Source organism: Nannospalax galili, unplaced genomic scaffold (assembly GCF_000622305.1).
Source record: "Nannospalax galili isolate Female #2095 unplaced genomic scaffold, S.galili_v1.0 scaffold1354, whole genome shotgun sequence".
NCBI lineage: Eukaryota > Metazoa > Chordata > Mammalia > Rodentia > Spalacidae > Nannospalax > Nannospalax galili.
The window spans coordinates 658,123-670,226 of NW_008335784.1; the positions used below are offsets into that span (position 1 = coordinate 658,123).

At 37.2% G+C, this 12,104-nt stretch overlaps 1 protein-coding gene across 1 annotated transcript in view; it reads left to right on the forward strand.

Annotated features, from left to right (window-relative positions):
• The window catches only part of Sohlh2 (spermatogenesis and oogenesis specific basic helix-loop-helix 2), a 54,972-nt gene that overhangs the window by 20,703 nt on the left and 22,165 nt on the right, over nucleotides 1-12,104 (forward strand). The window contains exons 3-6 of the mRNA XM_029562251.1: nucleotides 5,964-6,025; nucleotides 6,114-6,218; nucleotides 7,861-7,960; nucleotides 10,704-10,814. Of these exons, the coding sequence (XP_029418111.1) occupies nucleotides 5,964-6,025; nucleotides 6,114-6,218; nucleotides 7,861-7,960; nucleotides 10,704-10,814 (378 nt within the window). The remainder of the gene's footprint in view (nucleotides 1-5,963; nucleotides 6,026-6,113; nucleotides 6,219-7,860; nucleotides 7,961-10,703; nucleotides 10,815-12,104) is intronic.

Genomic DNA, 12,104 nt, shown 5'->3' on the forward strand with positions numbered 1-12,104 from the left:
GTACCCAGATTTGATACAAATGTGCACATGATCACAAATCTATGTAGGTATAATGCATATGGATTTTTTTAACTGAGTACAGTGATGCATCTAGGGATGCGGGAAAGAGTTCACTTTTGCTGCCAATTAAAGAATTGAAAGGCAGGAAAAAAATATTACCAGAAATCTTGGTGAGTCCCAGCAGAGCCATGATATGAATGATACTGGGTGAGGGGTTACTTACGGGAGCAGGGATGATGCAGAGACAGCAGCATCATTGAAAAGCCCACCCCAGTACCAGTGACAACTCAGGAAAGCTACATCATGGGAGCTCTCTGCATGACTTGCAGGCAGCTCCACATGTCCAGGATCTCCTCTCTGAAGCTCAGTTGGTCAGTCTCCTCACTCAGCATTGTTCACTTTTCCTGTACCTCTTGGGAGAGACTGTCATGAATCTTGCAAATTTCAACTTTTTCAGACCTGTGAAGTTTATTTACTTCCTGAGTCTTTTGAACCGTGTCTCTCTCCTGGAGAGATTTGGAAGAGATTGCTATTCATTACTTAGAAACCAGTCAAAGATCATGGTACAGTAATTTATAGGTTACACATTCCTGATAGCTTCCCTAGTTTGTATTTATTTCATGAATTATTGAAAGAATTTTTTATTGAACCAAATACAGTCAGACTCTACTGTATAATATATTCTGAGATAATCTTAGGGGTCATGCAGTTGGCTCCAGAATTGCAAGGTATTTTACTCTAGACTTCAGTCAGTTGTCAAAATGAAGGCATAGTCAAAGGGCAAATGCTTGATAATTTAAACATGACCTGACACTTCATCTTCTAAAGCAGGTACAGAAAATTAAAATATATTTCAAGTTTACCAATAACAGAATTATTCTCTAGAATTGCAGCTTTTCTTCCCATGAAATGGTCCTAGGGTTCTTAAAGTCCCACAATTCTCAGCAACTCAGACCTGTTGACTACCAGAAAAGGAATGTAGACTGAGATTCCAGTTTCTTGTTTACAAATCAAGTTTGGATCCAGTTTCATTTTTTTCTCCCCAAGAAGTTTAAATTTTCTTATAAGTTATCTTTTGCTTTACTAAGTAAACCCATTTTGTAAGCCACAAAGGTCTAATAAATTGTCCTTTTCTGGCTCCAATTCTAAAATAACTTTGGCTTAACAGATAAAGTTGGTAAGTCTTACTAGCTGGTTTGCCTGAGTTTGTTTCCTGAAATCTTAACAATATGCACAATAACAAATAACATTATTTATGTCATGAGCCTCATAACAATGTTTTACCAAGGCACACATAGTGCTTGGTAGTAGAAATAAGTGACTATGTTACTAATTTCAATATTTACTGTACTTTTGTTTTTTTTTTTTTGGTCTTTCTGAGACAGGGTCTCCCTGTAGCCCCAGCTGTCCTGGAACTCACTATGTAGACCAGGCTGGCCTTGAACTCACAGAGATCTGCCTGCCTCTCCCTCCGGAGTGCTGGGATTAAAGGTGTGTGTCACCACGCCCGGCTCTTACTGTACTTTTTATAGTTCAGAAGGTACTCTTATCGGAAAAAAAAATCACTATAAAACAGTATATCATCATACCAGTAACAGCCTTGAACCCTTGTGTTTACTGTTTCTTGATTGACCTTTCCCCTCTAGGTTTGTGTAAATGTGCACTGTGATGAAATCATCTAATGAACCTTTTCTCAGAAAGTGTCCATTAAGCAACTCATGATTGACTGGAGTTTTACTCAAAACTTGGTCCCATAAAGGAGTAATGAATATGAATAGGAACAGAGGAAAATTCTAGATCTTTACAATTTCTAGTACCTCCTTTTTGCAAGAGAAGTCTTTTGCAGAATAGTGCAGTCAGAACAGGGTACTTCCACCTTCATGGTGGACCAGAATGAACTGTTAGAGCTACTGAACTTCATCAAGGTTCCCTCTTAGTAGCAAGTAAACTCAGTATTCTTGAATTCATAGAAAAGTCTCAACATTGTCACTAGAAATAGTTATTTTAATTGAGTGGTTTAAAAAGAACCACATTTATTAGAAGTCACACAAAGGCCACAGAAGGTTAAATTAATTGCATTTGGCTTCAGACTACATAGTGGAAAAATGTACTCAAGAAAGCCAAACCCAAACGTGACACTGATGAAGTGAGTTTAGGACATTGCCTCAGCTCCATGGCTACATTTAATTCTCTTTTGGCTTTCTCAGATGATAGGGTTTGGATGCCAGGGCTTTCCTGAATTCTGCTCGAAACATTTTCATATTATCTTTTTGTTTTCTGGTTCACATGGGTCAGACCTAGGCATGGGGGCAGGCCTAGGTATAGATATGGTACAGTTTGAGCTGATAGCTTGCCGCAGTTCCACAGAGAGCTGCAGAAGAGCAGCAAAAGTTAGAATATCAATATGTAATCTTATAAACGGGGTCAGGTCCTGGGAAACATTTAGACATGTGTTTAGGAGAAATGAATACTCCAAATTATTTAGAAACATAAGAGATATAAGTTGAGAATCATTCATTCATTCATTTCCTTGGTGATCCTGAAAACTAGTAACCCTGAGCTTATTGATTTGTGCAAAATATGAATGAGAAGTTAAGGGCATCCCAAGGGTTGGAGTCTGAGAACTCCACCAATTTCCTGAGTTCCTGTTCAGCTCTACAGTTAGGCTTTCCCTGATTAGCTGAGGGTTTAGGTTGGTCATAGATTCTCTGCTAATGGCAAACATCCAGAAATTCCAACTCTGATTTAAGACTTGAAAGACATTAGGGTATATGGATCCGTATATCTACTCTAACATGTTTCTTTTCTTTTTTTTTAAGAGATAAACTTTTTATTATTATTATTTTTATTTTTTGTGTATGTGTGTATTGCCTGTGTGTAGGTAAGTGCACCTGTGTCATGCAATGCCCACAAAAGACAAAAGAGGCCATCAGATCCTCTGGAACTGAAGTTACAGACAGTTGTTAGTTGCCCTGTGGGTGCTGGGATTCAAACCTGGGTCTTCTGCAAGAACAGTCAGTGTTCTTAACCGCTTTATTATTATTTTTATTTTTTGTGTATGTGTGTATTGCCTGCGGGTAGGTAAGTGCACCTGTGTCATGCAATGCCCACAAAAGACAAAAGAGGCCATCAGATCCTCTGGAACTGAAGTTACAGACAGTTGTTAGTTGCCCTGTGGGTGCTGGGATTCAAACCTGGGTCTTCTGCAAGAACAGTCAGTGTTCTTAACCGCTGAGCCGTCTCTTCAGCCCTTCTAACATGTTTCTTAAATTTTGTTATTTTTATTTTATGTGTATGAATATGTTACCTGAATGTATGTAAGTGTACCTTTATAGTGCAATACCTGCAGAGGCCAGAAGAAGGTGTTGGTGCCCTTGGGACTGGAGTAACCCTGTGGGTGCTGGGAATCAAACCCAGGTCCTCTGCAAGAGCAACCAGTGATCTTAACCACTGAGCCATCTCTCCAGCCCCCAAATCTTAACATGTTTCAATAAAACCAATTTGTATGCCTTCCCAAAGATAAATCTAGGGCAACTTGTAAAAGATTCTACTTTTAAAATTATCTAATTCTACATGGCTTTCAGTTTACTTTGTGACTCTATAAAGTATTTTCATTTCGGCCGAACCACATACTTTTTTCACAGTGGCTCTGTCTGTTTAGTCCGTTTCTCTTCCCTCCTCTTTCCTCATCTTATTGACCACTCCTCTGTTATTCTCCAAATTTTCTCATCACTTAGAACTTTTTATATGAAAGCTTACACTGGGACAGTCATTTGCCACTCCCAAACCCTCCACGTCAGCACAGCTTCTACACCAGTGCAATGCACTAATGTGCCTGTCCCACTGCCACATTGAGTCAGACAGTCCAGTCCTAGCCCCCTTTCCACTTATGTCTACTTCTGCATAGATATCACATCTTCCTTTCTTCTCTTCTAATCCCACTCCTCAGTATTCACAGGACAGAATCAAGCCCGTATATGCCTCAGTTAGCTAAATGTCACATTTTAACAAAAATTCTGGTTGTCAGAGCATCCCAACATATGCAAATAGAATCATGTCCCTCTTTGCTGTGTATGTGTGTTTTGTGTCTATGCAATAAGGCTATGCATGTAGTCCAGGCTGCCCTTGAACTCACTATGTAGGCCAGGCTGGCCTTGAACTCTTGGTTCTCCTGTGTCCATCTCCAAAGTTCTGGGAGTACAGGTGTGTGCCTGTTCTCAGCTCTTTTGGCCATTTAAATTAAACACCGGTACTTTGGCTAAACCTATCAGAGCCCGCCCCCTTCTTCCTCTTTTGTCTCATCTTATGCTTTTCTTCCTCAGATACTCTAGCCTAGGACCATCTTGGAGTTCTTTCACATTTTCAAAGTACCTTGTTCTCTACCTGTTTAGGTAGAAATTACTAATATTCAAGTGCTACTGCCTTGGCCCAGAAAGTTCTCTGCTGCCTGCTCTGCTGTCCAGCTTCCCTTGTCTCCCAACTTTTACTGGCTAGCTTGTAGGCAGCTGTAGAGGCCTGTCTATCTGAAGGTTGGCCTCTCTGGAGGCTGCAGAACAAGTGAGGGCCCATCATGTGTGCCCAGGGACATCATATTTACATTGCAGGAGGCAATATAGACACTGTATAAAAGATTTAAAGTATGCAGGAGAGTGCATATAGGTTCTGTGAAAATGCTGCACCATTTTATATAAGGAACTTGGACATATTATTTTAGTATCCCTGGGAGATCCTGGAACCAGTCTCTTGTAGATATTTAGGGATAATTATATAATATAATTTAGAATATAGAATGATATATATTCATTTACAAATGATCTAACAGTATTATGCAGTGGGAGTTCTTGTTTCAATGAATAATAACCATGTATAATAACCATGTATAATTACATACTAATCAGTGATATTTTTAAGTATTTAGGAATAATCTAGTTTTCATAGGCACTTAATAGCTATTCTTCTTAAACTTTGGTTCACAGCAATATTGTTCTTGAAAGATCATTTCATTTTAGTTAGTGCTAAAGCTCAGCTGGCTTACTGTTCCCATGAGTTTGGTTAACTGTGTAACACTACATTTGTAAGTTTCAGTTGAAAATTTTCAAGCATACCATAAAAGGGAGAATAGACGAGTGAACTTCCATGTCTTCATGACACAGCGAACATTATCAGTACATGTCTTTCCCCTTCCAGTCTGCTCTGCCCCCAGGTGGATTATTTTAAAGCCAATCTGACATGATTTTGTTTAACCTATTCAATGATTTAATAAATACTTACCTAAGATTGGGACTCAACAAAAGAAAAGCCACAATACCAATAGCACACCTGTAAATAATTCTTTAGTGTTAAAATGTCTAATCAGTGTTCAATTTTTCCTACTTATTATTTTGGTCTTGCTCTTTAATTATACATATGTATCTTTTTCAAATACACATACATACACACATATATGTGTACTTAAAAAGGATCATGAGTCTTATATGTAACTTTCCGCAATCTAGAGTTGGCTGATTTCATCCCTACGGTGTTCTTGAAAATGTTTTTTTCTTTTCTTCAAACTTTTATAAATTGATGAACAATTCAAAAAGTTGGGTAAGATTTACGTTCTTTTCTTGTTTTGAGAAAAAGCAGTCAGTTAGGAGTGGTGGCACATGTCTTTAATCCGAGCACTCAGGAGGCAGAGGCAGGCAGATCTCTGTAATTCTAGGCCACCCAGGTCTACAAAGCAAGTTCTAGGCCAACCAGAGCTACACGGTGAGACTTTATTTTTTATTGTTGTTGTTGTTTTTTAAAAAGGCAATCCACCCCACCCTACTGCTTTGAGTTGCTGCTTTCCCCAAATTTCCATATTAGTGCCATTATTTTAAATTCTGCAATTTAAAGTCTCTGTGGTTAAGTTCCTAATAAATTAAGCTCTTGAATCCAAATTTTTAAATGATTTTACTTCATTATAATACTTTTTTCCTCAGATTTTTCAAGAAGAAAAATAGACATTTGCTGTTTGTTTTTATAATACCTGAAAAATTGAAAGGTATGTACATGCGTGCTGGATATGCCATTTGTTTTGTTTATTCTATAGTACAGAGATTCTAAGGTCAATATTAATACAATTTTCTTAGGTTGTGTTTCAGAATATGAAGCTGATGTTAGTTTCACTGAACCATTGACTATGGAGAAAATGAATATTGTGGTAAAGTACTGGAAAATATACTTCATGAATGCTGGTGAGTTAAAAATACGTTTACAAAGGTTTAAAAAATTTCCATTGAAATTAGAAAACCATATTGTACATTTTTAAATGGGTTTCCCACTTATGCTTTTTATTTGCTGAGGATTAACTATTTACTATGTATTTTATAAAAGAACATGTTTTTGATCATAGTCAGAACATAACTGTAAATAAAGAGAAAAAGTATGACCTTTATTTGCAAGAAAAGAAGTTGTAATTTTTATAGATTTAAAGTGAGTTGTATGGTATGGTGTTTTGGTAGCAAAGTGGTTCCTTTTTTTTTTTAATTTGGAGACCTGGCTGTCATCATATCTTAGTCATTAAAGTGGAATTAATCAAGTACATCATTATATGAATGTATAAAAAATCAGGGGCACTAACCTAGAATTGTATAGTACTTTCTTCTTTGCAAAACACTTACACATAAATTATTTTACCTCTCCAAATGAATAGTATGGCATTATTTCTCTTTTAGATTTTTACATACAAATGTTAATGCTTCAAGTAGACCTCACTTTTCTAATCCCTTTACATCATCTTAGCACACTATACTAGCTTATCTCATAAAAGGACAGCAGACTCCAAGTTCTGGAATTAATATTGTTCAGTGACTATTTTTGCTTGCTGTAGGCATAGGATGTTAGGTGAGAAATCTTCAGAATTAATGATATTAGATAGAAAGCTGTTAGTCAGGAGATACAAAGTTTTAACTATGTCAAATGAATAAACTTTGGAGACCTACTGTCCATTTTGATGGCCATATTAATAATATTATATAGAATGCTTGAAATTTGATAAGAGGAACTTTACATGTTCTCATCACAAGCACAGGAAAATAGTTATCTAAGGTGATAGTTATGTTAATTTCATTGTGCTATTTTTATAATGTATATGTGTGAACTCCAACTGTATGCTGCAGATATCTATAATTTTGAATTTTCAGCTATACCTCCATAAGGCTGGAACCATTTTTTAAAATTAAAGCTGAAATATTTTCTTGAAATGTGCCTGAAAATACATTGAGGAGTATTATGTATAAGTTCATATTCTAGATGATACAAGATTCAATATACCTGATGGTATAATGTTAAATTTATTGTTCAGAATAGGAATCTGCTTTGTGGCACTCCTGTGGCTCCCAGTCCCTGCAGTTTCAGAGTTCTTTCTGGCTATGACTAAGCATGTGGTCAAGGTCTCTTTTGCAGTCTGTTCCTGTCCAGTTCTCAGTGGAAGCAGCAGCTGTTCATCACCTGTCCAGCACCTTTGATGGGTTACAACCATATCTCCAAGGATGAACAGCTGACATTTTTTTTTCCAAGGCCATGTTTTGACAGTGCAGCTGCTTATTGAAGATTCATGCATAGTTTCTTCCTCTTGACATTTACCTATAAATAGGAAGCAGATAAACGTGGCTGAAGATGTTTTAAAAACATCTGTCACAAGTTACTAGATTCTGATTGAAAAGAGGATATCCTGGGGTAAATAGTATGTAGTCTTTTAATTATGCTTTCTAACCTGAGTGGTTTTATGCTTCCCAAATGAAATCTGTTATTGGCTTTCTATTTCAAAAGTGCTGCTTTGTAAAACTCATTGCTAGTGATTTTAGAATTAACATAGAACTCTTGGAAAACTTTCAGGGAAAAATGAAAGCACTGGGAGGCCTGCAGAACGTGAATTGTTCCTACAGAGCTCCAGTGAGGAACTCCTGAGGTGCTTGTCTACTGATCTATTTGCTTGGTTAGTCCTTTGTACAATTTCATATTACCATGTTCACTCCATATATTTCATTTTAAATACTCTGAGAACTTGGGGCTAGAGAGACAATTCAGTGGTTATGGCTACTTTTCCAGAGGACCTGGGTTTAGGTCTCAGCATCCACAGGGTAGCTCACAACTGCCTGAAACTCCAGTTTCAGGGGATTCAGTGAGTGCCTTCTTCTGGCCTCTGTGAGTTTGCCTGTACATGGTACACTTAACATACATGCAGGTAAAGCATACATACACTTAAAGTAAAAATAAGGCAATCAGAATTTAAAAAGAATACTTTAGAGAACCTGATAATGGGATGCTAGCTTTAGTGCTGAGGATGATGCGAAGCAAAGGGCTCTTTTGTGGAAAATGGATGTGACATTTTCTGTGTGTTGGAGTCTGGAGCTGGGATTGTGGGTGCATATCAGAGAAGGATTCAATTCAATATAAGAAAATACTTCAATATCAATGAAGAAAAGAGAAAAGCATGTCAAAAGAAGTCTGGCTTACTAGTGATCAAAGCTAAATGATAACATAGAAATTCGAACTTTTTAAAAGCAGTAGATTCCTTTTTTCAAACAAAAATGTAAAACCTTGATATTTGAACAGACAAGAGTATTATGTATCTTCCACCTAGCTTCCCCCATTTTCATTTCTGAACTCATAAGCTCATCACCCCATTTACTGAAAGCCTCACTTAAAAGGGGTTCAGAGATTCTCCTATATACCTCTTAATTTAGACTTGTTGGTATACAGAACAGGTTTGTCTGTGTCTCTTCTGTAGGGATGTGAGAACTGGCATTCAAACCTACCTCAGACAGAACCAGAGATCAGACTCTTCCTGTGCTTGCATTGTATGTTTATAGAAATTACTTTTCATGTGACTTTTGCAGGCTCTTTTACACCTATTTTCAGGGAGGCATTAAATAAATACCAGGGCTACTCTGAGTTGACAGAAGTACTGAGGCCAGTGGGTGCTAATGATAGTGAAACTTTTGAGCCAGTCACTTCTGGAATGTGTAGAATGCAGCCATCTACTATTTTGAACAAGGAGGGGATTTGGCAACCACTTCAATGTAGCAAACCAAAAATGAGCTCACTTAAGTAGTGCACATAGAGTAACAGCTTTCTGAATCTTATTTAGATCTTAACCTCAAAGAGCTTCGCTGAGTACCTTTATCTGAGGTATAAGGTTAAGAAGGTTATTGTAAAATTTCATGGTTTTCCTATGTCATTTGAAAGAACTTTTCAATCTCTACTAGTTTTTTTTTCTTTATCTTTCCTTCAAATATTACTACTATAAATAAAAGTAAAATTTCCAATCAACTTATATCCTGGATAAGGAAAATAGAATTACAGGTCTGGGAAGATACTTCCGTCAATAAAGTACTTGCCTTGCAAAAATGAGGACCTGAGCTTGATCTTCAGATCCAAAAAAAAAAAAAAAAAAAAAAAAAACCACCAAAACCATTGAACCATTGTGGTGGCAAGCCCTTATAATCTCAGCACTGGGGAAGTATATGTGTATCCCTGGGGCTCCCTGACCATCCACCCTAGTCTTTTTGGGGAGCTTCAGGCCAGTGAGAGACCTTGTCTCAAAAAGCAGGGTGAATAGCCTGAGAAATGACACCTGAGGTTGATCTCTGGCCTCCATGTGCACATCTATATGTGCATCTACACACATGAGCAATGAATATGTATGTGCACACACACACAGAAAATGGGATTATTTTGAAAGATTTTTAAAAAAAAAAAAATTAAAAGCCAGGCATGGTGGCACGCATCTTTAATCCTAGCACTCAGGAGGCAGAGCCAGGCAGATCTCTAAGTTCAAGGCCAGCCTGATCTACATAGTGAGTTCCAGGTCAGCTGGGGCTACAGGGAGAGCTGGTCTCAAGAAGACAAAAAACAAGCAAAAAAACAAAAGCCAAAAATGTAATTGAAAAGCATAAAGAAGTTCTAAGAAGATAGTAGATCGAGAAAAATAACCATTAGATGAAAATTTTAAAAGGGAGAGAAACTACCTTCTCCTGATGAAGTTGTAATATGGCATATTGAGACTGTTCCTTTTTCTATTTACTGTATCTTCTTGAGGATAGATATAGTTATGATCTTTAACTTACAGTGGGAGCATAAGACCCATCATAAGTTGGAAATACTGTAAGTAAAAACTGTATTCAACCTACCTAACGTCATAGCTTACTCTGGGCCATCTTTCACATGCTCCAAACACATTAAGTCACAGTTATGCAAAAATCATCTAACACATAGTCTGTTTTATAGTGGTTGTCTAAGCATTAAGTATTTCATATAATTGTCAAACACTGTGCTGAAAGGAGAGTTAGAAGGCAGTATTGATATGCTTTATGGCATCATGAAATTAGAAAAGTTTTAGCTGAACCATGGTCAGTAGATGACTGCCTATAATTTGAAGTAGTCATAATTGATAAGAGCAGAATGTCTTAATACTAATTATATCTGTTACATTTTGTCAGTATATTTTAGAATTTTGGTCAGTCATTGAATTTATGATCATTTTAACATATTTTGAAATTTGAGAGAAAAATGTCAGTGCCAAATGAGTAAGGTAAAGTGATTTGACATTTATTGCCCCTTTGTATGAAGCAGAAGACAGAGAAATGCCGTTTGATTAGCTAATTGCTGTTTATTGTTTAACATTTCCTGATAATTTTCTTCTTTAATATATGATGTAATTTTCAACTTGTTTCTAGCTCAGAGTCTCCAAAAAATGATGTTGGACTTGAATTAAAGGCTCCATTTGCAGATTCTGAAAAAAGCAAAAAGGTATCTGGGCATCATTCAAGCAAAGAAAAGCTAAGAAGGTGAATATTGATATAACCCTTTGTTCAGCATTATTCCTTCATATGGAGAAATTACTTTCATAAATTTCATAACTTTTTAAATATTGTTAAAAATCTAAATGAAGCTAGTAAATCTGGCCACTACTAGATGTTGTTTGTTCAGGCATTTGGTGATTTGGTAAATAGCTGAGTAGGTACCATTTGCCATAGTATATATGGAGAACTGATGTTGAAAAATAATCCCTCCTCTCAAAGGAGGTATCAGTCTAGACTCGGACTTCTAAATAAACTGTTAAATAGGAAATTGTGTTTTAGTAAATGTCATGGTAGAGTGGAGGAGAGCAAAGACTCTGAGAAAATTATCCAACACAAAATGGGGAGGGGGGGAAGCTTCCATGGAAGGTGATAGGTAATTTGAGTTTTGGTTTAGAAGTCAGGGAAGGACATGCTATATGGAGAGAATAGCAGAGACAGAGGCTGAGGGTAATAGAATCCAGTCGATTTATGGAACTACAGATACTTCCATGTGGTTGGTTGTTAGGACTTGAGTAAGAAAAGGCAAGGGATGAAATGAGCCCATAAGGTGTCCATGAGTCTGTCATGTTAGGGTTCAATAATCTTCAGTACTTCTGCTCACTTGAAAAAAAGGAACAATGAGTTTGACCATCTTCTTTCACAAATGAAGGCTCTTCCAGAACTGCTTGGGTCTTGGACATTCTGGCAAGGTAGAACAGAGTTCTCAGAGGGTACCAAAAGGCCTCTGATCAGCTGTTTCCTGTGCCCTCCTTTTTTGCTGAAATGCTTTGTACAGAAAAGAGACCCAAGGACTTATTTGGACTAAAACCTTCAGCCCCAGGTTCCTTTCAGCTTCTCAGATTTACTTATAAGTTGGGAAGATATTTTGAGCGGCTGGGATCTTACTGACCATGGAGAGAGGGCCCCTCCTAGGGCTGTCTAGTACATGGAGATAGTAAAAGACTCATCTGTAAATGACTTCTCCATGTGTCCTACATAATGTGAAATGAATGCTACCTTGTCTTGGGAACTATGAGTAACATACTTTGTTCAATGGTAGCCCTCCTGGACCTGTTAGCCCCCTGATATGTGAATGACACCTTAACCTCCATTTTAAAATTCTTTGTGCTCCTTCCTAGTCTGGTCTCTGCATTTCCCAGAGACAACTACTGTTCTAGTTTCTGTCACCTTAGATGGGTTTTGCTTATTTCATAAACTGAATCTCAGGGTGTACACTTATCACTGGTGTCTGGCTTCTTTAACTCAGCAAGTATTTTGAGATTTATTTATATATAT